This window comes from Corvus kubaryi, unplaced genomic scaffold, assembly GCF_017639235.1.
Source record: "Corvus kubaryi isolate FWS band 111438036 unplaced genomic scaffold, C.kubaryi_AGA036_p1.0 64992, whole genome shotgun sequence".
NCBI classification, from domain to species: Eukaryota; Metazoa; Chordata; class Aves; order Passeriformes; family Corvidae; genus Corvus; species Corvus kubaryi.
In genome coordinates, this window is record NW_024581673.1 from 18,512 (window position 1) to 46,447 (window position 27,936).

Genomic DNA, 27,936 nt, shown 5'->3' on the forward strand with positions numbered 1-27,936 from the left:
CGTGTGATCTACTGTCTTTTTTATATTGACTGGATTGTCTTGCTGTTGTGTTTTCTGTTAAAAACTTGTTTGTAGTAGTCAGTTTAATTCTGAAGAAAACAAACTGAATACACAGATAAATAATGCAGCAAATACAACATCTTACCAAATTGGATTAATATTATAAGCATTATAATCAAGTGGAACAATCTGGTACCTGACAGCTCGTGCTATCCTGTTGCCTCCAGAGTTTCACAGAATGGTTGGCAAGTTAGAGAGACAGAAGTACATCATTTGTTATCCCCAAATTATTTTGGAGAGAAAAAAAATGCAATCCCAGCCACATCTCTGATTTTGGAACTGGGTTTCATTTGGAAATACACTTATGGTTGGCAGAAGCAAGGTTGTATAAATGACTACAGAATCTGTTTGTCTCTCTTCTGTAACCATTTAATTTAAAAACTATTTGTAGTCTGCAAAGAACAAATAGGTGTTTTTGATCTCATAGTTTATGGAATTGAGTGTCTTTTAAATGGCACAAGTGTTAAATCACTTAACTTTTTATAAAGGATTAGTGTCTTTTTAAAGTCATTACACCTTCTGGTAGTTCAGAGATAGTACACTTCCATTCAAGTGATAGTGTAGGGATTGGAGCTGTTTAAATGCACGGGGTGATTTAGTTGGGTGAAGCTCTAGTGCGAATTTACAAGCCACCAACTGCCCTGCACCAGCTTGCCTCTTTGGGCAGTTTTCTCACTGTCTAACTTAGGCACAGGATGTAGGTGGTGTGAATAACACTTCAGTGTGAACGAAGTGGAAGTAGTTTATTTCTCTTGCAAAATCAGTAAACTGCTTCTCACTTGATGTGCTTTAAGGTTTAGTCCAGAGAAGCAAGAATGTTTTAAATTTAAGTGCTAACATAGTGACCTCCAGGGAGCTGAACGTACACGTATGTAGTGGGTAGAATGCACTTTACTCAGACATAATTACCCCAGTACTTGAATGAGATTTTTTCCCAAGTGAGAAAACACTATAGAGGTATGGTTAAAATCCCCATGTTGTCATTCACTACATTATTTGCACCTTAGCTTTTCCCCAGCCTGTACATGGTTTGTGGAGGCGATACAACAGTCTAAACATAATTCCTTGTGTTGTTCACATCAGTGTTACGTTACTATGATATTTTTAATAAGTGAAGTGGCAGTGTTTGGCATTAGGGAGTGCCCTCAGAGGCTTAGCCAAATACAAATAACTAATTATGTCAATTTAATTCTTTCATTATCTCTTGTAAGGTCACCCCTCTTGCAAGCTTGGTTTAATTGCTGCATTTTTAGTAAGTTCAGGGTAGTTTTCAGCATCAAAAGGAAACTTGTCCCAGTTCCACAAGGTATGAGTCAGAGACATCTGCGGAAGTTACACTCTGCTGTGGGCTTAATCCAACCACAGTGGCCTCCAGTTGATCAGCTTTGCTGTCATTGCCAGAGACTGTTTAGTCAGACATACATTATTAAGAAAGGTTGCTTGGTAAAGGAATACAGTTTGCCAGAGGAAAGTGCTCTCATGTTAATCTCAGTCCCGGTTTCTCTCAGATGTGAATTAAGTACCACCATGTAATGCCGCAGCTGCTTTCCTGAAAAATTTTCCTGAAAATTGCAAATGCAAATTGGTGGATTAGGGACAGACAGCTGTGGAGGAGAGAGGTCTACATGTAATTCCCTTTAATTTTGTTGTTAAGCAAGATTTCATTATAAGTGGTGGGTGTTTATGGAAATTCAGAGATGAGCTATTGCAGCTTTTTGAGAACCATGTGTTCACAGGGAAAGTGGAGGATTTCCTTCTGCATCCAGTATATAGCAGCCCTCTGAGATTAGGTAGGACAGCAGTGCAGCCCTTTCTTGCACTACAGCTGTGTGGATCAAATTTTCTTTAAATGCTGTTCAACCCTGGAGGATTGTTAGATTTTCCAAACTTGGGTGTCTAGAAGAAGGCTGGCTAGTCAGTGACCCATGACCCGGCTGAGGTCTGCCAGAGCAGCTCGAGCTTGCCTGCAGTCCTTCCCTGAGGGCAATGATGTGTGGGAGGGACACATACTGAGGGCGGGGTATGCTGGCACAGCAGTCCTGGCACCCTGCAGCCTTTCAGGACCCCCCCAGCCCCAAACACACACATCGTGTCACCAGATAGTTGGGAGTACTGGATGTGCACTGGGCATTGGCCCAGCCATGGAGCAGCCTTGGTACATGGCACTTCAGCTACCCAGAGCAGTTCCTGTGGCCTGCCAGGGCGAGGCTGCTCCATGCAGTGTGAAAGAGCTTTGTGTGGCTACCACTGTCCCCAAAGCCCAAGCCATAATGTGCCATGCTGAGGTCTTCAGTGTATCCCTGTTGGCATAGCTGCCATGCCTGCAGGTCTGTGCTGGAGAAACACAGTTGTGTTTACAAACGTGGGCAATTTTTCCTCATAGAAATAACCCTTGAAACTAGGGTTTGTGTTGACCTGTTACACAATAATCACAATGACTGCCTACAGAATACTTATTTCCACTGCAAACTCATGGGGTTTCTGTCTGAACACATGGTCAGTTCTCTTCATTTACGTGCACTTTGCCAGCTACTCATACGGCTTAATCTGTAGAAAGTGAAAGGTATGATTCCCTAAAAATGTTCTTACATCTGGCAAACTCTTTGCATTTTCTTGAGTGAGAACAGAAATAGCTCCACTCCCATATGTTTCTGCCTCTGACTCAGCAGTGTCTGTAGGAGTATACCCAAGTCTGAGCAGTATCCAAGTGAAGTAAGTGAAAGGTAATGATGTGTTCGTATCAGGTTACCTCAAAATAGAGACAGTTGTGTTTTTCTTGTCAGTGATTTTACAAATTATGTTTGAGCCTGTAGAAATTCTGCATTAGATTATTTTGTGAAGTAGGTCAGATATTGGTCTCAAGCAGTTCAGGGGGTTTTATATTGTGCTGAAACATTTGGGTCATCTAACTGGGGTCTAGAAGAGACATAGTTCTTTCACCAGAACAAATACTGAACTAAGGAGATTTTGCAGTAACCTAATTTATGCTCACTGTCTCTTCTTTGTAGGTATCTATGCCAGCAGCTCATGCAACGTCTTCTGCACCCACGGTGACCTTAGTTCAGCTGCCCAATGGGCAGACGGTTCAAGTGCATGGAGTAATTCAGGCTGCCCAGCCATCAGTTATTCAGTCTCCACAGGTCCAGACAGTTCAGGTACTGACTGAAGAAATTCCTAATATGTGAATTGGGCCTTTGAAATAGGCCTGTCGTTGCACTGGTTTTAATGTATTTGTGTCCGGATTGTGTTTTTGCAAAGCTGTACAGTATTTGCTACTCTGACTATTTTTTCTGTTCTGGCTTAACCACTTTTCATTTTCAAACATTGCTGAGTTTCATTTCCCTCTAGAATTTGTTTGGTGAGTTTAACAGCTTTACGGTTTTTCTTACAGTATTACTCTACTTTTTCTCTCTACGGTATTTCCATACATTTTTATTAAGAGTTCATGCTATTCTGAAGTGAACAAAAGGATGAACTTTCTTTTAATAATGTAATTTTTAGTAGTTAATGAGGCCAGTATTCTAGGATGAGAGTCTTTGCTCTATAGGAAATATTTGCATTAGTTTACAGAACAGGTCTCTGTATGTTACTGGTGCTTAAAATAAAACCTACCAGTACTTACATAAAAATGGTTTTAAAATGTGCCGGTTGAGTGTTGTGTGTTTTGTGAAGCCTTAGCATTTTTTCTTCTGTAAAGCAGGATAGGTAATGTGATATGGTGAGGTAGCTTGAGTATAGAGGAGACAAGTAGTCTGAAATCTTTAAACCTCTAACTTGCTTCTTATTCACTTGACGTTCAGTGTTACTGAATGCAAAAATTGTTTGGTGTACAGCAGCTACACAGGACAAGGACTGTACATTATTTATTTGCTGTTAGAACACTGAGCCCAAAACATATTTAATTTCAAAAAGTAGGTATTGTGACTTTTTCATACAGATATTTTACTGGGTATTATTTTAAAAAATAAGGCGTGCATAATTTAAAACCAGGCCATTCTGATAATAATCTTTGTTTTTTCCTTATCAGCTTCAGTGCTGAGTTTGTGGCAGGCTCTACCATTCTCAGCCATTGCAGTCAAAAGTTCAGCGTTTTAATCTATCAGACGTGAGCAGTTTTGAGATAAGTAAGACAAGCCTGGAGGTGGAAGATCAGAGACTGGCAATGAAGCCATGCCTGGAATTCACCTGATTCAATGCAGATCCATTGTGTTTTGATATTCAGAGCCCAGTAGCACACAGTCAGCCTTGGACATATTCAGGTCCTCTATCTGACGATTGTGAAGTGTGGGTGCCAGCAAGAGTTTTGAGCCTTTAGGAATCTTCTCTACAGTGCATAAAATGTCAGGCTGTGAGCTCTGTTTCTCACATAAGCATCATTAGCTTTTGTATATTTTGTCATGCACATTTGTAATTTAAAATTATCTAAATTACTTTAATATATTTTTATTTTAGCTTTCCTGCATAAACATTTCTCTTTTTTTAGCACAGCTATTCAGAATTGCAGCACTACATTATTTTTTAATATCTTCATATATGACATTTTCCTGGAAATTTCCCCTGTAAAAGGTAGTCTCTCTTTAACACATCGACCTCATTATTTATAAATTGATGTTTCTTCAGTATTTTATTCTTTGTTTCCGAACGTTTCTGCTATCTTAATTTGATTTAGTTATTCTCTCCCTTAATTTTACTAAAAAATCTTTGTTTCCTTGCAATGGATGAAAACAAAATACCACAGAAGACAAAAACTGAATGGTACTACTGTTTATGTTTTCTTATTGGAGTATTTAAATTATAAAGAACATTCTGATGGGTAGATCACTGACTGTGATCATCCTTTCCTGGACCTGTTACTAAGCAGTAACTTTCTGTTCATTGTCTAGATAGAATACTTGCATTGTGAATACTTATATTCTGGTGTTTTTCACAGGATGTCAACATTTCCTTAAAATAAAGACACTGGAAGGGTCTTGTTAAATTTGATTGCTGTTCTTACTTACAGATCTCCACTATAGCAGAAAGTGAAGATTCACAGGAATCAGTAGACAGTGTCACAGACTCACAGAAACGAAGAGAAATTCTTTCCAGACGACCCTCCTACAGGTATGGAGGTTAAAGCAGAAGCATCTTACTTGATGGATGGATGCATTCACATGGAGATACAAACAGTGGGATTGTATAAATTATTTTTAGATTTACCATTTAACTGAAATCTCTCTTCTATAATGTCTTGGAATTGGAATATGGAATATGTCTGTGGAATAGGATGTAAAGAGATAAGCAAATAGAAGGAGGAGAAAGAAACCTCAGCATTTATATTCACTTGAGACAGAAGTGAGCTGAGAATATGCTAATTGCCACATTTCAGAAAATTGAGGTATCATTGTGCTAGATGCATTAGAAACAACTTTAATGAATACTTAATGCCCAAAATACACTGAAGCTTTGCAAAAAGTGACTTCTGTGTAATCTGTAGTCTGCAAAAAATCATCTCTACTGGTTTTCAGTATTGTTGAAATGCTAGCACCAATCAAGCTTAATTCCTTTCTCCCATGAGACTTAATGAACATGTGATGTTCCATAGTTCAGAGAGAATTTCTGCTTGAGCAAAATCATTTGTATTCAAAGTTTAAGTCAGTGTATGAGTTAAATGTAGTGAAAGGCATCTACTGTCTCTGTTTCTCATGGCAAATACCTCTGGCAAAACCAACTGAGGTTCTCCTTCACATGGTGTTAGTCATGTTACTTTTTTAATCAATAGCCTTCGTACAGCTTTTTGTGTCTGTACTAAATCCCACTTCCATTCTTAAAACATGCTAAATAGCATTAAGGAACAGCTCTGTGGTTCCATAGGTTTTAAGTGACCTGTGGGTTCCTGCTGATTTAGAAAATTCAGATGCTCGTTTTTTCTTTATGAGCATAGCCTTGGAAATAGAAGCTGGACTGTAGGCCTGAGCATATCTCAACCATGATACTTTTTTAGCACTTGGGAGATTATTCTGTACCTTGTCCAGCAGCCCTTCAAGGCTGTTCTGCTGAAGATAGTGAAAATCATTGCTGAAGACCCCTAGCCATAACAGATCTGGGAAAATGTTTTTATTTGTGAGGAGCAGTGTTAACTTCAAGGCGACCACAGACTCTTTTCAGTCTGCTTCTGCAGCAAGACACTTGATTTTACTATATATGGCAGAGTGGCTGTATATGGTGAGAAAACAGAGCTAAATAAACAAGCAACAAAACTGAGAAGAGGGTGCTTGTGCATGCTGACTTCTCATTGAGAAGGCCTCCTTTGCATGCATGGGTTCCACAACACAGCCTCTAACTTCAGACCAGATTGTGGTGACTCAGGAACACTTGGTAACTTCTAAAACTTGTATATGCAGCTCAGACTCTGGGCTGGTGTTGGTTATGTTGGAAAGGCTGAGCCAGACCACTTCTGTCTTCAGTGACTTCCTAGCTGGCATTATTCAACCTGCTGTAACTGGCCCCAGAAACAAGATAGGTGCAGATATGTTCACAGAATTGAAAGCTATACCTCTTCCACAAAGACTCTTCTGTGATTCTGCTACTAAAGTACATCGTATATTCCATGTCAGTTCATAGCTCCTGTATTTGTAAAGCTGCCGCCTTATCTTTTACCTTAAATCCATCTTTATGATGGCAAAGGTAGGTTTTAACCACCATGTCATAATGATAGGAGGTTAAAAAGTGATTTTTTTTATCTCTTTTGATTTTGTTCTTCATCATCCCTGCTCTCTCCATATTTTTTCATCTGTTTCATTCACCTAGTTTCTGGTCTAACACCTAGATTGCAAACTCTTTGGATGGGAATTTTTTATTTGTCCAAGCGGTTCTTCACAGTGTTGTTCAATGCTGGGGTTCTTGAATGCGCACAAAGTCAAAACAGCAGCAGCAAAGCTCTGTTGGTCAAGCTGCTAAGCAGAATGAGTACTCTCCTCAGAGAGCTTCATACAGGTGTTCTGGCTCCCACAGCCTTAGGATGCTTGTATAAGAAGTTAGTGTTGTCTTGGAACTTGGAGTCTACAGCTGTGTTTGCTTCATCCCACTGTGAGTTCTAGTGCCAGTCCACTGGAAAACATTGGAGAAGAATTACAAAAAATATTGTCCTTTACCTGAAGGCCTTACATTTACCTAAGGGCATTTACTGCATTTTGCAGTGACATAACAGAATATGCAAGCAGTGAGAAGGGCTTGACAGTCCTCTGAGGAAGGACAGTGTTTGATCTCAGTGATGCAAATTGCAGTGACTGTAGTGGTCAGTCTGCAGTCATGGTCAGTGGGACCTGTAGCAGTGATGTTTTAGAAGTTTTAACTTTGGGTAATTAGCTCATGGAAATAATGAAAAAATCTGTTCTTTCCTTTACCCATGAACTTTCTTAGGCAAGGCACCTGTGAACATAACTGTGAGACTGTTCTCAAACACTTGGTATTGTCTCCCAGGCAGGTGTTAAATTATGAACTGGTTGCTCTCTGCAAGTATTCCTGCTGACTCCCTTGGTACTTAGCTGTCTGGCTAAGGTGTTTATAGTCTTTGAAATGGAGCAGTTCCCCCAGCGTAAGTGAGGTGACAGGTTCTAACTTCTTTTCAAATGTTTGTATAGCTAAAAGCAGGAAACAAAAATGGATGAGAGAAACATGCTCTGAAGAAAAAGGGAAGGTTGTGATAGCTGTATCGTGGGTTTTGAGAAGCACAGCTGTTCTGTGCTGGCTCCCTTGCCCATCACTGCTTGGCATTTTGAACAATCCTCTCCAGTAAGAGTTTGAAGATAGTGTGTGGTTTTCATTCTGCACTCATATTTTCCTTACTGGCTTGCTGCACTTCACAGTTTTCCCCAACATTGTGTATCAGATAGACTATTTTTCTCCCCCAATTTTTATTAAAATCTCTACAACACACTGTCTTTGCCAGAAAAATTTTGAATGACTTGTCCTCAGACGCCCCAGGAGTGCCAAGGATTGAAGAAGAAAAGTCTGAAGAGGAAACAGCAGCACCTGCCATCGCCACTGTTACGGTGCCAACTCCCATTTACCAAACCAGCAGTGGGCAGTACAGTATGTAGTCTGAATTTCTCAGTGGTGCTAGTAAGTGGGGATGAGAAGATGAAGAACTATTATTTCTATAACCGTTGTTTGGACTAGGACAAAGCAGGAGGTGAAAAAAAGTTTATTTTGACTGATAACCAGGCCTTTTAAACACATTTCTATTGTAAGCGTTTGAAAGGCTCAGTTAACATTCTGGGACTGCTTGCCACTTGGTGCAGCTAGTGTATGCTGAGGCAAAATAAGAACTAACTATAATGCTATTATAAACTTCTTCACTTCAGGAACTAGATGGGGGAATTCAGAAGTTTCTTTTCTTTCTTGGCAGATTATTAACACTTGTTCACGAAACTGTAACCTCATCATTAGGAAAAAAACATGACAGTCTGCAATTACATTTTTAGAAAGTCTTGAAACAACGAGAATGTCAACAACCTTAATATATATCATAAGTACATGTTTCTGTGTTTATAAGATTTTATAGAGTCAGTGCTTTGACTTGAAGAATGATTGAGGATATGGCAGTAAAGATAAAAGACATGCTCACATATCTCACACAAACACATACAGTAGGAGACATACAACACATACAAAAGGGAGAACTACTTGTTTATATCTGTCTCTTAAAATCTCTGTAAAATTTTGTATCTCTGTTTACTCCTTAGCCCCTTTGCCTTGTACCCTGCTTAATTTTGTTGAAACAGATGTGGTTGCTTCTGATTCCTATTATAACTGTAAAATAACTGCTTGTGCAGACACTTGAGATTTTGTTGTGTCTGAATACAGGAACACAGTGAAATTCTGTGCAGTCACAAAAGGGGTGATGTCCCAGTATACCTGCATGACAGGACTGAGGGAAAGAAAGCGGAAAAAAACAGCAAAGTTAAGAATGCCTAAACCAGACTGTACCTTTATGAATGAAAAAACAGCCTAGGAAGGGTTTGAGGAAGTTGTAGAGAAGGGGGGATACAGTCAGCAGGAAAAAAAATGCCAAAGCAAAGGAAAGTGAAACACAAGATGGATAGCAGTAGCAGCAGAGGAGACTGAAGGGCATAAAGCACAGAGGATGAGAGGAATTTCAGATGAGAAGAAAAAGTAAGGACTGAGAAAAACAAACCAACCAAGAAGAAAATCTTAACTAACAAATTAAAAAATATTCCTGGGGAAGGATTGTAGGTCCTCTGTGTGATGCTGTTTTATTAGAGAAACTAATTTGTATTTTAGGCTGTGGGTTTTGGCCCTCACAAACATTTGAAAACTTAGCTTTCAAAGGATGATTTCTTTCATGTGCATTGAAGCCACATGTTTGATTTGGGGGTGTGTTAGTGTTCAAAGGATTTATAGCTCAGATCAGTATTCTTCCATACCTAGGTTTCTGTAAGTTAATGAGTAAATTAGTGTCTTAAATGCTGGGTTGATTTTTTTTGTCTGCAGTTGCTATCACCCAAGGAGGAGCAATACAGTTGTCTAACAATGGCACAGATGGAGTACAAGGTCTCCAGACATTGACAATGACCAATGCAGCTGCAACCCAACCTGGCACCACCATTTTACAATATGCACAGACCACAGATGGACAGCAGATACTTGTACCCAGCAACCAAGTTGTTGTACAAGGTGAGAAACTTCACAGGCAGTCATTCTGTGTAATATTTTCTCCATGCAGATATAAGTTGCCAACCTGACTCCCTCAAATGTGTCAGGAAACAGAATTAACAGCTTTGGCACAGGTAAGTCCATAAAATTACTGAAATTTTGGACAAAGCTATTTGTCACATTTTCTTAAAGCCTCTTCTGTTAGATTGGTAAAATTGTGGATATTTGAGGTTTAATATATTTATTTTTACTTTTCCATGCTGTATTTCCTGCATTTTGTCCACACAAATTTTTTTATATGTTCTGCAAAAACTAATACCGCTTTAGAGTTCTGAGTTCTCCCATATCTGCAACAATAGGAAATTTAAAGCAAAGCATTAAAGATAGGAGAGAAGGATGTTTGATTCTTTCTAAAAGGACACTTCAATTTATTAGTAATTTTTTCCTCTTTTCAATTGCAAGTCATAATTCCTTCCCACTGTGACTTTTGTAACTAGTCACTGAGTGAGTGACTCAATCAGTGAGTCTTGGAATCACAGAATTATTTAGGAGAGTGCCTTAAGTGATTATTTGGTCTAGCCCTCAATTTGGCAGAGCTATTTTCTCTTAGAATAAGATGTGGGGGGCTATTGTATTAAAATACATATTTTGGTTTATTAAAAATTGAGGGGTATTACAAAATTTTTTATTGAAAATAACAGCAGAAGGGTACCCCTGCTTCTGTGATTGTAAAGTAGTTCATTTGAAAGTTATCCAGTGAAGAGTTTACCAGGCATCAGTAAAAATGCATAGCAGAGAAGAATACTACTGGTGCATTGATCTTCTTTTTTGTGTTCTTAAGGACATCTAATTTCTTTAGGTGGTATTGTGGTTATTTATGAGCTCAGGCAAAATTAACACACTCCTAGATTACAATAAAGACAAGAAAAGAAAGCTAAGACCTTGCTTATTTTAGAGAAGCAATAGAGTGCGCTGTCCTCCTCTTGTGGGCATAAATACTACATTTTTTCACCTTTTTTTCTCTGCTAGATACTTACACATGCAGTTCCTCCTTTTGAAGATAGACTTTCGGAGCATAGCTAGAAAATAGTGTTGACCCCATCCTTCTCTGGAACTGCTAGAACTTCCCGAAAACCAGAGAAGTACAAAGAAATACACTGAGGGAGAAAGAAGCACAGCTATACTGCAAGACAAATCAAGCTATCAAGCACAAGTGAAGACTTCTTCAGCAGGAATGCCCAAAACCTTGCATGTATTATTAAACTAAGTGTGAGGTATCATTGATGGCCCAGATGATGGCCGTCCCTCCTGAGCTGTGGCCCAGGGTGCACGGTTAGAGAGATGACAGGTCAGAGAGGTGAATGGGTGCTCTCCACAGCACGTGTGACAGCGCTGTCACCAGACTGATCCTGTTCCCGTGTGTCCCTGTAGCTGCCTCAGGAGATGTGCAGACCTACCAGATCCGCACCGCCCCGACCAGCACCATTGCACCAGGAGTAGTCATGGCATCCTCTCCAGCACTTCCGACCCAGCCAGCAGAAGAGGCCGCGCGGAAGAGAGAAGTGCGTCTGATGAAGAACAGGCACGTATATTCACATCACTTCTTTTTTCCCAGTCAGCTCTAGTCAGGCCTGGAGTGTCAAGCACTAAGAGTCCTGATCTTTCCTAGTCATGTTATGAAATGTTTTATGAAGAATTTGCTTTTATTTAAAGATGCAAAGCAGAGATACATATCTACTAATGCCGTGTGTTGTGACTGTGAAACCTTGAGTAAAGTGTCAGACTCATTCTGTGAGGTACGTGAATTTGGTTGTTGCAATAAGGAGAAAAGTAATTGGTGAGATATTTGTATGACTGCAGATATGTTCTTACAAACACCAAGATGAGTTGCTTTTTTGGAGTTACTACATTCATGTGGTTTCCTTTCCTGGATTCTTTCCCTTAGCCTCCTGCATGCATTCTCCTTGCTGCTGGCCCACGTGTGCTCTTCGTGAGTACTTTCTTGATTGTCTCACTTGGTCTTTCAGCTGCTCTGGGTTTTCTCCTCCAGGGGCAGAAAGGCTCAAGCAAAGGCTAAACGAGCAGCTATTCCTTTTGACTGAAGTCTTGTGGAGCCAGTCGTAGCAGCAGACAGGCTGAAAGAAAGATAGAGAAGACTTGATTCTGTAGGATTCAGCTTGTGAGGAGGAACAGCTAAGCTTACATAGTGGGAGTGGGTGGAGGTAGCAAAGGAAGGGAGCAGTAGGGAGAAGGTGGGCACGATGTTCCTGAAGTCTGTTACTGTCGGAGTGGGAAGGGGTGGGCCTGAACTGACCCATCACATCAAGCTTTAAACTCTTATCCACAGGCCACAGATTGGAGCCTGTGTGTTGTACTGTAACACTGGGAACACAGTGCTTCCCACCCTTCTGAGCAGGGGAAGCCCCCTGAGAGCCTTGTTAACTTCATCTGTCAGTCCGAAAAAACTGATGTTCACAAAAAAACCAGGTTCATTTATCTTCTCTAGGTTGCTGTGCTGTGAACACAATAGAAACTTACTTGAGCAGACCCAGTGCTTATTCGAGGGGCTTTAATGAAGGAAATAATGCTGAACAGCAGAGTTCACTTTTTTAAAAGGTTTTTGTTCTCCCTTTTTATATAGTTTTCTCCTACGAGTGAATAGTAGATAGTAGATACCACCCTTTCAGGCTCTGCATTTGAAAAAAATTTAATTAGGATCACAGAATACCCTCATTTAATCATCAGTCTTACTCTAGTAAAAGAAAGCTTTTGTGTTTGTGAAAGCCAAGAAAAACAATGGGGAATTACCCCACTTGAGTTAAATCGACAGCTTTTGCAACAGTATCATGTTGCATGTGGTGCTTTTAGGCTGTCTGCTTAATAGATACTTGCAAATCTAAGCTCCATAGCAAAGTGGGGAAAAAGGATAGAGAGGCAGATGGTAAGGTGGTACTTATTGGAGGATTATAGTGTAAATATTCATAGATATTATTGTGTAAATTTTCTGTATAAATTTTACATTTTTAAAGTTCTCTGCAAGTCAGTATAATTCCGGCTGTTCATAATGAACAAATAGCACACACAGACTTGAGGTGGCTTAATATACACAGCCTAAGCTGGAAAAAAGTCACAGAAAGAAAATGTTGTCACCCAAGGGGACATGTTAGTAGTTTGCACTGGGAGGCACTCCCTGATCCAGTAGTACTTAATGTTTTGGTACCAGCCCAAAATTACTTAAATTCTAAGTGTTACACTTGGCTTACTGAAGCACTGCAAGTATGTGATATTGTATTTGACAAATGAATACCTGAGTCCTTTCAGGGCTTACAGACTATGTTTTCTTCATCCTGTCTCATTTGTGGAGCTGAATTTCAAAAATTACTTAGAGGCTTCTTATCATTTAGGTCCTGGAATGCATTCTTTTTTTACAGCTACTATTTATCTAATAAGGGAAGGCACTGGGTTCTAATTTGTCCTCTCATTTCCCAGAACACTGACTGTCTCACCAGTCTGTGTAGCGTTTGCAATGAAGGGGCACACAGACTCTTATTTTTGAAGCTGTTCTGCTTTGCACCTGAAGGTTCAGGGCAAACAAGTGTGTTTATTTCCATGTGTCTGCAGAGTGCTCCTTGGACAAGTTGCACTGCAGGAGGAGAGCCCTCTGCCTGGGCTCCCATCTGCCCATGGCATTAGCCTTGTGCTTACTTTGCACATTGGTGCCATTGTGTTGCTGTGCAGGGTAGCTCCTGCCTTGGTGTTCTGCCTTCAGGATGCTCAGCAGCACATTAATACCTTTCTGGTATTTTTCACTGGTGTTCTTCGTATGTTACCAAGTTACCTACAGGCAGCTCACTCTTTACAAGCAAGACTTAGAAGTTTGACTATCTTGAGGTCTGTTTTTGGCATAGCTGACAGGGACTAAAGAATTATATGGTTCCTAGTTACTGTTTATTTTGTGATGTTTTTATTTGAGTCATTAATATTATTGCAGTGATCCAGACATCATTATTAAAATGAAAGCCTTGCTCAAGAGCAGATACACGAATGCTCTAAATAGTGCTTTTTTGCACCAGTTGATCATCTTGTTGGACTGCAGCAAAGGGAAAAGGTAAAGACTATAAAAAGCATAATAGATGATAATAAAATCAGTTAAATTATTGCAGCAGCACTTGACTCAGCCTAAAGGCTCTAATGTAAATCCTGAAAGCAAAATTTTATCACTGAATAGGATCCTTTTCTCACAGAAACAGAATTTTATTGGTGCTGTCTTACTGGGATCTATATGTTGAAATGATGTGTGGATCTTGAGTTTTTGTGATTTGTGAGGAGCAGTTATGAACTCGGTATTTTTTCCTCACTTGCATTTCTTAACAATACCTCCATATGCTGAAAATGGCAGTACTAGTAAAGGTTTGCCTGAAAGCAGTTAAGTAGCCCATGTCTGCAAATGATTGTTCTGGGTTTCAATGGCCTTTTTTGCTTTGCAGAGAGGCAGCACGTGAATGTCGCAGGAAGAAAAAGGAATATGTGAAATGTCTAGAAAATCGAGTGGCTGTGCTTGAAAACCAAAACAAGACACTGATTGAGGAGTTGAAAGCACTTAAGGACCTTTACTGCCACAAATCAGATTAATTTTGGATTCTCATTTTCACTTGTCCAGTTGGGATAGAGACTGGTTCTGGCTATACCCAGAAAGACAAAGTAAACTTTTTATTTTCTAAACATTTCTTTTTTTCTATGCGCAAAACTGCCTGAAGCAACTACAGAATATACTTCATCTGTGCTTTGCATCAAACTGTGAATGTTCAAGTACTTGCCTCCACTTCTCCCCTTACAAGATGAATTTCATCATCAATCTCAGCGTGAAGAAGAAGAAGAACAGGCTTCTTTCTCATCTCCCGATCCTCTTCAAGGAGTAACAGTGGTCACTTGGGAAGTTACTGTGGGGAGGGTCCTTTTGTAAAGATGTCAAGAATTTGTGCTGAGCTCTTTCCATTGCCTTAGAGACAGAACCATCCCAGCCTCTTGGTCCAGACAACTGTGGGCCGCATAGGTGGAGCATGCATAGTACAATGAAGCAGCAATGGTTGCCAAATTGGTTTCACACATTCACGATAAACTGTACAGACACACGGCTAAGCAGCATGCCAAACAAAGGGCGCTTCACTGTCACGTTCTTGGTGTGGAGATAACAGACCTTTTTCAAACTAGCCCAGGAGGGGGGTTGATTTGCAATCTCTATTAAGCCCTCCTGGACTAGTAAAACCTTCTCCATACCTCATAAACAAATGCATTGAAATGAGCTTCACTGGTCAGTTGTTGCTTCTCATAGCTTATGTGTGCACGTGCATTCAGCATTCTGAATGCACAGAAAACAGACACCAACTTCATAGGATATAGGTTGGGAAATTATATTTGGATGGGAAAGAAAATAATTTTTAAAAAGATGCAATAGTGATGTTCTGAAAACAGTCACATAGTAAGCAGGGGTAACACATGAAAGCACTACCTATTTGTATGCAGAACAACTAAGCAGTTGAAGCATGGCCAACGCCACTTAAGTACTCCCTGATGACAGTATGGTCTGTGTCCCAAGTCCTCTCAAGCAATGAGGTTGTTTTTATTTCCCTACCACTGTCTTACGCAATGGAAATTATTGTACTCAATAGAAATATCAGCCTGGTTTGCTAAATTCTTTTTCAAACTTTGAGGTTGCCTTCTATACATAAATTAAATTGCAGTATGACAACTACTAGGACAATCTCAAATATTAAAGAGGACTTCAAACACAAATATTCCAACTCTGCTTTGCAAGGGACAACACTGATTATTTGAACCTGGCCAGGTTAGCTAAACTCTTAATTTATTTGGGGTATTTTTTCATGGTAAGGGTCAGATTTACTGAGTAATCTATTCCTGCAACTAAAATTACTCATGTGCCTCAGATGTTTGCAAGATCAATTTTTTTTCTGTGCACTGAGGAACTGTGATCTTCCCCAGATTTATGATGTTAAAAAAGGTAGTTCATATTTAAAAAAACTCTGTACTATGCATTAGGACTTGAAAAGAATCATGCTCAAAAGGAACCAAAAAAGAACGTCAAGAAGTTGTCAAAAAGAATGTGTCCAAAAGAATCATGTGTGGTTTGTGTACTGGCCCTCTGAAGCCAGGCTCTCACTATGCTAACTTGGGTCATTTGATGGAGTAAGTTTACTTTGGTCTTCTGGTCAAACTTCTATGTATAGAAACATGGGTAAGGCTCTGGTCTATACTAATGCCTTGCCTAGCAGAGTATTAGCTAATATTTTTTCCCATTCACTCTGTCTGTTTTTAAGATAAATTTCACACACAAGCTTCTAAAAGGTTATACAATCAGTGTGACGTTACAAGAAAAATACTTGGAACACTCTGGGCAGTTGAGTCTCAAACACCTAAGCAGTATTAAAAGTTCTAGATTTCTCATTTGAGAGGGCATTCAGTTTCCAAGAGACTTAATTTAAAAGGAGCAGGGCTAAACTTACAGCATTATTGTTAAATCTAGAGTTATCAAGAATTTCAAATTACATTTGTATTTCAAGAAGAGAACATAAATATCAGAAATATGACGTAATTTCACAAGTTTTGTGGGGGTTTATAAATGGTCTATTTTTATCTGCCATAGAGAGTTGATTTTTGTGTTTTTATTTAATGGGAAATGAATCTATTAGTTAGCAATGCAAATTTAAAGAAGACCCTAAGTTCTCAGCAGTGCTTTTATAAAAATTATCTGATTCTTAAAATTGGTGAATACAAATACATAAAACGGTTACATTTTCCAGAACTAGTACTGAAGCAGAAATGTTGATAATGCAGGAGTCATTCTTGTAAAACATGAAGCTCATGGTGGCCTCATTTGCAATTGCATGGAATGGTTCCTCCAGCTTTGAGAAACACAGAAGAGGCTGTCTATGCCCACATTAAGGCTGTTTCTTTTGTAGAACATCTGTTTGCAACAACATGAGGTTTTGCTGTGAACCTGAGCAGGGCAAGCTGGGCTCTGAGGGCTGTCTAGTGGGTAATAAACACTGCCTAGAGCTTGCTGATAATCACTGGCCACAAAGCCTGGGGGCTGAATGGGCATGGGAGCCTAAAACAGTGCCCGGGTGGGGTTCTCCTAATACAGAGTTGGTGCAAATTTGTGTGGCAGTGAGCGGAGAGCTGTGTTACCAGTTTGTCTGTGTGTGGTCTCCAAGTGGCCTGCTGTGGTTTTAGCCTAGACTTCATTAGCAAATAAAGTTTCGCTAAGAAAAAGAATGTAATTTAAAGTACATAGGGGTCTGCAAGAATCTTATTTGTGCTGCACTGAGGATTTAGGGACACAAATTTATTTAATGAAAATTATAAATTACAGTAATAAAAAATGTATTAGACCAAGTACAGGGCTGGCTAGGCTACCCATACATGCTTTACTATTCATATTGACCCAAAAAGGGAAAGAATATGACACAGGAATCCATTCCTATGTTATTTACCAAGTAGTGAGGTTGGGGTAATAAGCTTCTATAAACTAAGGCCATTTGGAAGTAGGATGTAAATTATGCTGACAAGGGGGAGGGAGGATTAGTTTTATATCTCACGGTTGTGAGTTTTCAAGAACTGATAGCCTGTTTTACCTGAAGAGAGGGTTAGAAAGGGCTAGATCCATTATGTTCATAATAAACAAGAATTGGTTTGAAATATAATTTTTGTAATGTCATTATTTTGCAAAACAACAGCACCAATCAGGCAGTTCAGATATTGTCAAAGGTGCTCTTTTAATTTAGATATTCTTGGAAAATACATATGTATAATATATGTACATATATATATATATATACACACAGTATATAATCTACAGCTCTGAGAGCTTTTAAGTCAGGAATGCTGAGTATTATAGTATATGGAGGTCAGAAAAAGAATTTTTACTTTTCTGTGTGTGTCTGGGTGTGTGTGGATGTGTGTGTGTGTGTGAAAGCTTCCCCTCACCCCAGTAGCTCTGGGCTGCGTTATTCTAGCGCTTATTACTGATTTGTTTTGTGCTGTTTCTCAGTTATCCATTTTCAATAATTTTATTTCATCTTTCGTGGCTTTTGTGAGGCTTATTTTTTATTGATGAAGATTTTTGAAATTACATAAACAGTTGTTTTACAACCACCACCACCCAGAGTAATTCACTTTCGTGCTTTTTTTCTCTTTGGCAGCTATATATCAAAGGCAAAACATTTGGAAAAGTTATTAAGGTGTTATTTTCTAAAGGAACCACTGGTAAGACTTGTGTTTTCCTCCTGGGGTGGTGGCAACGCATTCTTACTACGGCAGCAATTTCACCAGCACTGGGTAGTTGCCGGCACCGTTGCTTGTATCCAAAAGCACAATTTTAGCCTGTTGTGCTCGTCAGGACTGCTCAGACACCTGTAGGTCGGGCTGGCCTGTAGTTGTTGGCATTTGCATTGTAGATCACTGTCTTCTCTGGTACTTGTACATCGGTCAGAAAATTGGTGGGGTGTTTGGAATCATAAAGAGGCTCAGGAAAAAAAAAAGATATAATAAGGAAAAACAGCCCTGATAGTTTCTGACCTGAATTTGCACCGCAGGTTGCTTTTTTTAAATCTGGGCTTCCAGTAAACTGTAGCAGAAAGTTAGTTCTGTTAGTGAAAACCAGCACCTGCTTTTTTATTTTTATTTTTTCATTTATGGTAGACAGTGCTTTTTGTGGTTTAAAGACAAGTCCACCCATCAAAGCAAGTTCAATATCAGTGGTTGCAAATCTATGACAGTTCATAGAGGATTTAATTGATTTTCTAAGACCTTGTTTTTATTTTAATTTTTGCACCCTGGAGCCTGGTTAGTGATGTAACATTTGCCAATGATCCAACCAAAAGGTCATGTATTTATTTTTGTTACACTATGTTCTTTGTAAATGCTTAATTAAAATGTGCACTTTTAAAAAAAAAAGAAAACAAAAAACCCCAAACAAAATACAGAGAACAAAATTTAAGATAAATTTGGTTTGTTTGAGAAGATTTCTGGCATAATTGTTGTAATCCTGCTGCCTGGACACAATTCGCTCCTCTCCCCAGCAGTTGACTCCTTCTGTGATTTAACTTGCAGATCAGCACCTGGTGCCCAGCAGGCATTGCTTCAGAAGGGCAGGAGAGCTGAAGGGGCAAGAATCAAGCGTGTGGTGTCTCAGAGCAGTATGTAGAGGATGGATGTGAAATTATTTTTAGAGTAGAACTAGTTCAGTGATCCCATGTGGGAAAAGGATGTTAATTTGGAAGGAAGGCTAAACTATTTTTCAGCCACTTTATTCCTCTTTTCTTAATTTGAGATTTGTCTGCAGATTTTACAAGCTGCATTCCAAGAAAATGAATCAAAAGGCTTTCCAATAATTTGACACCAGGAAGTAAAGGTACACTGACAATGTGTCACCCTGCTTGAAAAGCACAACCACCTTTCTTTTGCAGGAATATTGATAATTCAACTATAACCCTGAAGTCTGTCACTGTGAGCAGGTTTTAAAAAGCATACAGTACATTGATGGTTCTTTGTCGTCTGTCTGGGAACCTTTTTCTGAGCTGTGTAATTTGCTAGCTGTAAAGGACACAATTTTACAGAAGCCTGAATGTATCCTGAAGCTCAGTTGGTCTGGAAGGAGCCAGATTGGTGAGAGAGGGTGCTGAAATCCACCTACTGTGTGCTTGTGACAGGTTCAGGTCTGCAGATAGATAGGCTTAAGCCTGTGCATCTTTGGGGAAAAGGGACCAGATCCAGGTGGTAAAGAGGGTCTGCATTTCAAGTGTTTTGCCTTGGAATGTGTTTTTAAATGTATTTAAGCTGTGGCCTGCAAAGAGATGTGCTTGGGCTGATTTGCATAGCACAAATTGAAGAGAGTGACCTGTTTGCTTTCTGGCACTGCAAGTGCAGGTTTGTGACTTGCTCTGTGGTGAGTTCAGGGCTCGCTTTCAGCAGGAGAGGCAGGAGCAGTCAGCTGTCCTCAGGAGCTGTGTGCTGGCAGGGAAAGGGCCAGGGCCAGGCTGGAATGACCCATGGCTGGCACACTCCATAAGCTGAGTGTTCGTGCACTCAGGACTCGAGCAGTCGGTTCACTCAGCCTCAGCTGCGTATTTCTCTAAATGAGGGGATAGCTGAGTGAGAGCATGGGGAAGGCAGGCCTTGAGCCAGTCATGTATCTGGAAATGGCCACTCTTACGAACTAAGGACGTTTGGGTGCTTTCCACAAGGTATGTTTTATCCAGGTGCCACTCCATTTTTTGTGTGTTTAATTACATTTATTTATATGAAAACATTAATTTTAAAAAGTTCTACAACTTCAAGTTTATATGAGATTTGAAACTGTGCTGCTTATAATGGATTTCTTGGGATGGGAACAGGGCAAGAAGAGGTGCTAGTTGGCAGCCAACCCCTCCACTGACTTTGATCCACAGATTGCTTGTTCAGTTCAAAACCAAGTTGTTTCTACTCTGGATTTATAATTTGAAATTGTTTTGAAACAATGTTTTTCAGGGAAGCTTCCAGAGCGAGGGTTATTATTCTCCCTTTGTAGTGTAAGCTGGAAAGAGTATGTTCACCTCATCTGCATTTCTGATTCTTTACCCAAACCATGTCAGCACAGAGCAGGGTATTTGAGCTTGACTCCCACATACTTGTGGAAGTTAAAAGACTAAATGAAAATCCATTATTGGGGGGAAATAAATTCTTTTTTACATCTCCCCAAAAATCTAGAAACATCCCTGTTGTGTTCTGTTCCTTTTTTTTTTTTTTTTTTTTTACTTTTTTTTTGTGCTTTATCTGTGTTTAAAAAAAATGTACTGGGTTATAATGCATTTTATTAACACTATGTACATATTAGCTGCTTTGTGTTTCAGAATGGTAGTAATTGCTTTGTATATTAAAGTGATTCTTGTGAATTTGTGAATTATTGTCATAAAGAAGTGCTTTTTCTTACTGTAACCTTTGTGGTATAAACTGTCATAACTCCCTTTTTACACAAACATTTATGTGCAGTCACATAAACATGCTTTAAAAAACTCTACAAAGTCTCTTTTTTGAGCAGGATGTTCCATTTACACTAAATTTAGTGGCAAATGGTAGGTAGAGGAATATGGGAAAAGGTGTATTTTGAGCAGTCTATGGTGTCCTCTCAATCTCTGGCCTGCCCTAAGTATTCATAAGGTATTCTCCCCAAAGAGAAGGCTTTTTTAATCTTAATTGAATTAGATTAGTCAGAGGTTAAGTCCTGAAAAACAAAGTTTCTCTTCCTCCTGATATTTTTAAACCTGCCTTCAGTATCCATTCTGGTGGCAGTTCTGTTGTTTAATAATGTCTGAAAGGCTTACACCTTTCACAGTTTAAGTGTGCTGCATGTCTCACTTTTAAGCATTCCTGTAAACCATGTACTACTGATCTTAATAACAGAACAGAGACAGAAGGCAGCAAACACTGCACGGATCGCAACCCTATTATGTAATCTGCAAGGCTGGATCCAAATACTGGGATGGAAGCCAGGAGAGAGAACAAATTCAGCACGGAGGTAAACACACCTCCAGTGAAATCAAGGGGAAGCAGTAAGGTCAGCTCATTACAGCTGGGATTTTGTAGGTTTTTTTAATGTCATTCGTGTTCTTGCTCAGAAAAATCTCCAGTAATGAGGGAGAATCCCAAGCAGGGGTTAGTCCCTGAGATGAAAATGCAGTTCGGCTTGAATTTTGCACTGAAAAGAACTGGGTAACACAGGTCCCTGTGTAGTCCACTGGTAAACCTCATTCTTCTGACACTGCTGTACCTTAAAGCTCTTTGTCCATAAGATGCAGAGCTGAATCTCATACTATGTATCTTAAGATCAATCAAACACTACCTTAGTTGCAATGACATTTCAGAAAAGTTTGTTTTCTTGCAAAATGGCATGTTTCAGGGATGGTTTCTCAGTCCCACACCATGACTGTGTCTTACCTGGTCACTGTTCTGTGGCTTGGACCTACTCCCTAGAGTGAGTGAATTTCTCAGGAGACAATTTGTGCATTGCCCCACTACTCAGGGACACATGCCAAACACAGCCTTCCTACAGACGAGCTCAGATCACCTGTTACAAAACAGGACCAGTGCAATGGAACCACCCAAAGGAGAGTGGGATTCTCTAGTGCTGGGATGAACAGGGTGACAGAAAGTGCTTGGGCAGGGTGTTAGTATCAATTGCCAGACAGCTGCTGGCAACAGCTGTTGTCATGCATCATCTCATACTAGAGCAGGAGCTCCCGTGGGAGCCGTGGGTTGGGACACTGGAGTTTGCAGGTGTCAATGCAGAGGGCTGCTCTCTTTGCTCACTCACCAGCAGTTACATCTCTGCTACTTCTGTCCTGCGCGCCTGGCGTGATTCACTCATGGCCTGACTCACTCCTGACCTCTCCCTGAAGGTAAGTGTGATGGGAATACAAAAAACCTGTGAAGCCCTGCCTGGGACAACAGAAGGCAGCGCTCACTGCCTGGTGCACGTGGGTGTCAGCACTGCCCAGGAGGGATGGACTGCAGGTTTCAGCTGAGTTACTGTTACCAGGGTTGATGCCTGCCCCTAAACACTGTACCTTTAAATGCAACCACAACTGACACATACATGGTTGTGGCCTAACTGCAATATTCCTGGATCTGGTCTCCTAAATCTAACAACCTGCACCCCAGCAGCAGTCAGAGAAGGTGTCCCCTTGGGGGTGCCACTTGCTGGGCTGGGGAAGGGCCACCAAGAGCTCAGCTCTGCAGGTCAGGGGCAAGGCACTCACCTGAGCTGCCAGTGCCATCTCGTGCTTTTCTCCAGAATTATTTATGGGCAGTAGCATCACTTCAGCCTTCAAACATACTCCCTTGGGTGTGCATACAGCTGCTGGGTAACAGCAGCGTGGCAAAAGAAGCCAAGCCTGGTCTCCACTGGCACATGCCTGCTCTGGCAGGATGGCTGGGCTGTAACAGCAGCAATGGGAAATCTGACACTGAAAACTTGACAAGTAGAAAGAGATGGAATTAAACTGATTTGTTTTAAAAGTACAAAACTGTTTCTAACACTAACGTCAAAACAAGGCCTGGGGCAAAGCCCCCTTCTTCGAAGTGTGTAGGTTGCTGCACCAGGCTTTATTCTGTGCTGTATTCTGTGCTATTTGAGCAGGCTTTTTAGCATGTTCCTGCTATGGCAACAGTGCAAGCTGCTATGGCTGTCAGTACTGCAGGCTCCAGCCTCCTGTGAGGGCCGAGCATGGCCAGGCTTTTCCCGCAGAAAAGTTCCCTTGGGCACTGACGAGCCCAGGCACCAGCACACGGCTTTCTGCCAGCTCCAGCCCGAGGGGAGCCTGAGCTACAGATGAGCCTAATGCCTAATCCCAGATGAGCCTGGAGACAAGGAAACACCAGTGGGGAGGAAAAGGAATAGGAGAGGTGAGAACTTATAGCCACACTCCAAAAACTAGAGCCAGAGAGAGTGGGGAGAGCTCATAATTCTTTTCAACTATTGCTCACCAAGCTGATAGGACAGAAGAAGCTACACCTAACACATGAGAGCTCATCTCATGATCTGTTTTCAATTAAAGGTGCTGTCTTCCTTTCCCCAAACTGACTTCAACTCGTTTCAGGCTGCGAATTCCCAGCCAGCCGCCTAAGAACTGTTTTAGTGACACCATGTGGCTTCTGAGGATACTGTTACACCAAGTGATTCAGAGCAGCAACTCCCAGACTGGGTCCGAAGCCAAGCAAGGAACTTTGCTGAGAACATGCAAGACGTGCCACGGATGAAGCACAAACCTTAATGGTAAATGTGTCATTTCCAGATTACAGTCAGTACTGCACTTCTGGTCCACTGACCAGGAAGTATGATGGGAGCAGAAATGACATAAAGTTCCAAAATGTCCATGGCCCAAAGCAGCTGCTGCTTTGTTCTGCTGTTGCCAGTGCCAAAGACAAGCACATGCTCCAAGTCTGAGCCTGCCCTGAGGCTTTTTGAGTTTAAGTTTAAAGCAAAAAAGCTCCACATCCACACACACAAAAAAAGTAGTAAAGCAATTCCTGCGTTTAGATATGTAGATATCTTCTGTTCACCCATTGTTTTCATCAGTTTCATCCTTCCACCACTAGAAAGAGAAGGAAGTCTGCTGCTGGTGTGAGCTGGACTCCCAGACCTTGCGGGATAAACACACAGATGTATTTTACAAGCTCAAGGTATGAAATCTGTTACTCAGGACAGTGTCTTAACTACCACTGTGCACTGAAAGCACACTGAAATCTAGACACTGCCCCAAGGTCCCAAGTAATGCAAGAGTAAGTACATCCCCGGCTACAGAGGCTTTACAGAGCACCCTCCTTTCCTAAAACACAGCTCTCAGAGACAGAGGGAGCACAAACAAAGGCACAAAGTAGAACATTATCTAACAGTACTTTGAGAGTCAAGGACTGATTTGATATTTTAAGAACAACTTGAATCTCCTTGTTGCACTTTCTTGGTGGCACATGTGCATGTGTATCTCCTCCAAGGAGCCTTGATCTGTGTGAGCAAACTTGTCAGGGACAACTCAGAAACCACAACTGTTTTGGTACTGCAGGCGTAGCCCACTCACTTGCAAGTCAGGTAAAAATTGATTTCTAAGCTGGCTTACTTGGCAATCCCTGCTCCCAGTGCCCCTCCAGATCTTGTTCTTCGTTTCACTGTGCCTCTTCAGTGCAGCAGTGACAGCAATAGAACAACTTTATAGCATCTGCCTTTGATTCTTTTTGCCCTTTAAGTGGTTTCTTTTACCACAACTTCTAAGATGCAGAAGTCCTGAAGAGTTAAAGCATTTAGAGCTGGAGCATTAGCTTTTATTTCACCCGCTCTTACTCTTCAGGAGTTAAGGAAGTGGTAAAGGGAAAAACCCCACTGTAATCTCTTTAAGTTTTCCCCAGAAGTTGTGTGGTTTGATTTCAAACAAGATACCTTTTGACATAACAATTTTGGTGCAGAAGATTTCTGCAACTTAAATCAGTTTAAAAAGTTACATTTGATAAAAAGAGTGGAACACCCTATACAACTCTACTCAGAAATGAAGCAGAGGTTCAATATGCAGAATGATCCTTGCTGTATCAGACCAAGAGATCAGTCAAGACCATCAGAACAAGAAGACAGTGAAATAACACAACTGCAACTTCATGCTTAGGAACGAGTGTATTGAGTAGAAACAAAGGGAAGAATTGAACAGCATCCGTGGGTTATTAACAAAGCACAGAGTCAAAAGTCATCCTTGCGACTACCCCTCTGTGCTTTGTAGATATGAACATCCTTACTGGAATCATAATGGACCTCGTATACAGAGAAACGGTCTCTCAGCATCTTCAAGAACTTGAGATCCCGTTCATAGCGGATACGACAGGAAAGAAGAATCACAGTTTGCTCTGAGCACAGGTGCTCCAGCGTCTGAAGCAGTTCTGCAAATGTTTCTTCCAAATAAACAATGTCTGCACCCAGGACGAAGTCAAATGCTCCTGGAGGGAAGTTATCCAGGTCTTTTCCCCATGTCAGCTCCTTCACCACAGCTCTGGGACGTAGTTCAGGGGGTAAGTTTGCCTGCACGTTTGACTCCAGGAACTCCAGTGCTGCCGCCCTGTCTGTGATGGTAACACGGGCACCTAAGGGGGACAGGAGGACACGGCTCACACTAACAGTCCATGTCCCTCAGTACAGCATGTGGAATACAATGCTCTAACTCCAGCAGGCTCCTTAGTTCCTGTTAAACATTAACAGCTCCCCTGAGCTGCTTGATTAAAAACAAGCAAACAAAAGAACATAACAAGCAAACCGCCCCTCCTCCATCTACAGACATCCTACCCTTCATCAGTCACTTAAGAATATAAAGTGTACTCTACATGAAGATTAAGTTGGGTAGGGGGAAAAAGCATGTTTTCTGGTGCTTTTTCCTAATGCATGAAAGTCAAGGAGTTACTTTTAGCCTTTCCATAGTAACAAAAGAATAAATTACAGGGGTTGTTACAATTAACCTGCTCCAATTCCATATTTTTCTCTAGGAGAGAGGCGGCTAGAGAGCCTCTTTCACAGGTCAGACAAAAGTTGTGCCTGTGTGATTTTGCATGGCATGACTGTATTTTGTCAAACTGCTTTGTTTCTATTATTTCAATAGGCACCTTTCAGAGCCATTAGAGCATTGAATTACAAAGTTAACCTGGGAAAGATAGCACAAATTTAACATAGTACCCAGTTTCAGCCACAGACAGATCAGCAGCAAATCACTTCACTTCTCCATGCCCTGGCTTCCCTGTCTGCAAGACAGGCTAATGCAAGGCTTATGCAGGCTCAGAGTGGTTTCTGTCTGTGGCTCTAACTGCATCCGAGGACAAGGGGAAGACGGGAAGCACAGCACTTGTTCCCTGGGGGGGGAATAGCTGCAGAGCTGAATGCTGCTGAGCTGCCTGCCATGGCAACAGGCGTCAGCCTTAACAGGGTCCCGCCATAAAGTAAACTGCAGTGGCACCATCACTACAACAAATATCGCAGCAGGCTCTCAAGGCTAACAAGGAAGGAAGATGACTCAGAGAAGAACCATCACAGTTCACACATGCAGCTTTGGTGCTCACTTCTATACCAGGCATGTACATGTAGAAAGGCCAGTTTTACTACAGTTGTGAATTGCTTTAAATCAGACAACAAAAAAGCCCTTACCTAGTAATGTGACCACTATTCCCAGCAATCCAGTTCCAGCTCCCAGCTCAATCACAGACCGATCCCTGAGATCAATGCCTTCCATCTCCAGATAAGCACACAGGACAACAGCCTAAGCCAAGAGACAAAGGCAGTTAAGCACAGGGCTCATTTCAGTCATACTGAATACAAGGTTTCTGGTTTAACCTGAGAGAGAAGGTTATGGGAAGGGTCAGGTGCTTCAGGTCTGCATCAAGACTTTGTTGAGCCCTTCTCTGCCTCCTGTGTGCACATGTAGTCTTTTTACGTTTTATGGAAGTTTTTCATAGAGTTTTATGGAAAACTCTTACTGGCAAAAGGAAAAAAGAACCACAGAGGTTACAACTTGGATATGGTAACTGCTCCACGAATCCCCAAACGTGACAGGGGATCACAGAGGTTACAACTTGGATATGGTAACTGCTCCACGAATCCCCAAACGTGACAGGAGATAGAAAGAGTTGTATTTGGAAAGGAAAAGCTGCAGGGTTGTCAAACACAAGTAAATGAACACAGTACTGCAGAAGTCCAGAATAAGGTTTCATAGTATCTTGTATGGTATTTCAGAAGGTTTCTGCACAACTCTGGCATGCCTTCGGGAAGGATACTGGGAAAATAAAGTGGTACTTCCAGCTGGTTCTATCTAGTGTGTTATATGTAACATAGATCTTGATAAGGACCTCTCCCCACAGCAAGTTCCGTCAAAGCTGATGTCCAGAAAAGATCAGCAGCCCTGTACACCAATTCATTTAAGAAGTTTGCTAAAAATGCTATGCTTCTTCTTTTAAACTAGAGACAGAAGTGCAGTTTGTGTGTGGACTGAGATCCAACCCGATGGGAAGCCCTTGGATTCCTACAGTGAGGCTGTCAGCTGCCCTGCAGCCTCGGACCCGCCACAAACCCCTCTGTTTTGGACAGTTCTTATCCCCAAGATGAAGTTTATCAGCAGTCCTGCTTGAGGCTACAAGCAGTGGAATCCATGCTGTGCTCTGAAGGGTGCCAAGCTAACATCACCACCCACTGTAAAGAAATAGGTGAGAGTTATCCAGAATATTTCCTGTATTGGGTACTTGCCGTGCAGGGTTTAGGTTTTCCCTTGCGTTCCTGCAGGATCTCTTACGGGGGAAGAGGGAAAAATAAAACAGAGTTTAACATTTTCTTTCCTACCATTAAAAAAAAAAAAAAAAAAAAGCGCCTTCCCTTTACAATTCAACGTTAAATAATTTTCTACGGTGACTCTGAAAGCTCGGCAAGAGACACAGGAGGCCACCGAGTGCAGAAAAGCTCCGCTGGCCATGAACACCTACCGCATCCCAGACCACGGCCGCCACCCCCAGCCGCCGCCAGTCCTGCTGGAGGCGGATGGTGCGGCTGGCGAAGTGGAAGGTGGCCGAAGGCCTGTGCAGCTGCCGCGCTGCCCAGCCGCCTCCCTCCTCGTAGGGCACCATGGCCATCGCGCCGTCGGCGACCACAGCCCC

General features: G+C 41.2%; 2 protein-coding genes and 1 long non-coding RNA gene across 6 annotated transcripts in view; 2 read left to right on the forward strand and 1 right to left on the reverse strand.

Annotated features, from left to right (window-relative positions):
* The window catches only part of LOC121672828 (cyclic AMP-responsive element-binding protein 1), a 36,901-nt gene extending 16,112 nt beyond the window's left edge, over window positions 1–20,789 (forward strand). For both annotated transcript variants that reach the window (XM_042045732.1, XM_042045731.1), the window contains 6 exons: window positions 3,069–3,215; window positions 5,063–5,163; window positions 7,991–8,133; window positions 9,556–9,738; window positions 11,149–11,299; window positions 14,205–20,789. In XM_042045732.1, coding sequence (XP_041901666.1) covers window positions 3,069–3,215; window positions 5,063–5,163; window positions 7,991–8,133; window positions 9,556–9,738; window positions 11,149–11,299; window positions 14,205–14,349 — 870 coding nt within the window. In that variant the 3' untranslated portion in view covers window positions 14,350–20,789. The remainder of the gene's footprint in view (window positions 1–3,068; window positions 3,216–5,062; window positions 5,164–7,990; window positions 8,134–9,555; window positions 9,739–11,148; window positions 11,300–14,204) is intronic.
* Window positions 10,352–27,930, reverse strand: LOC121672829 (protein N-lysine methyltransferase METTL21A-like). Of its 3 annotated transcripts, none has more exons than XM_042045735.1 (3): window positions 27,766–27,930; window positions 26,441–26,552; window positions 10,352–11,852 (listed from the first exon to the last, which is right to left on the reverse strand). In XM_042045735.1, the coding sequence occupies exons 1-3, from the start codon at window positions 27,910–27,912 to the stop codon at window positions 11,803–11,805; spliced, it is 309 nt and encodes a 102-aa protein (XP_041901669.1). In that variant the 5' UTR covers window positions 27,913–27,930; the 3' UTR covers window positions 10,352–11,802. The 3 variants fall into 3 exon arrangements, with proteins under 3 accessions (XP_041901669.1, XP_041901667.1, XP_041901668.1); XM_042045733.1 differs by lacking the exon at window positions 10,352–11,852 and adding an exon at window positions 24,913–25,392; XM_042045734.1 differs by lacking the exons at window positions 10,352–11,852; window positions 27,766–27,930 and adding exons at window positions 24,913–25,392; window positions 27,533–27,573.
* LOC121672830 lies at window positions 26,622–26,957 on the forward strand. Its single transcript, XR_006019006.1, has 2 exons — window positions 26,622–26,796; window positions 26,858–26,957. It is a non-coding gene; the product is annotated as an uncharacterized LOC121672830 (long non-coding RNA).
* Window positions 27,931–27,936: the final 6 nt, after the last annotated feature.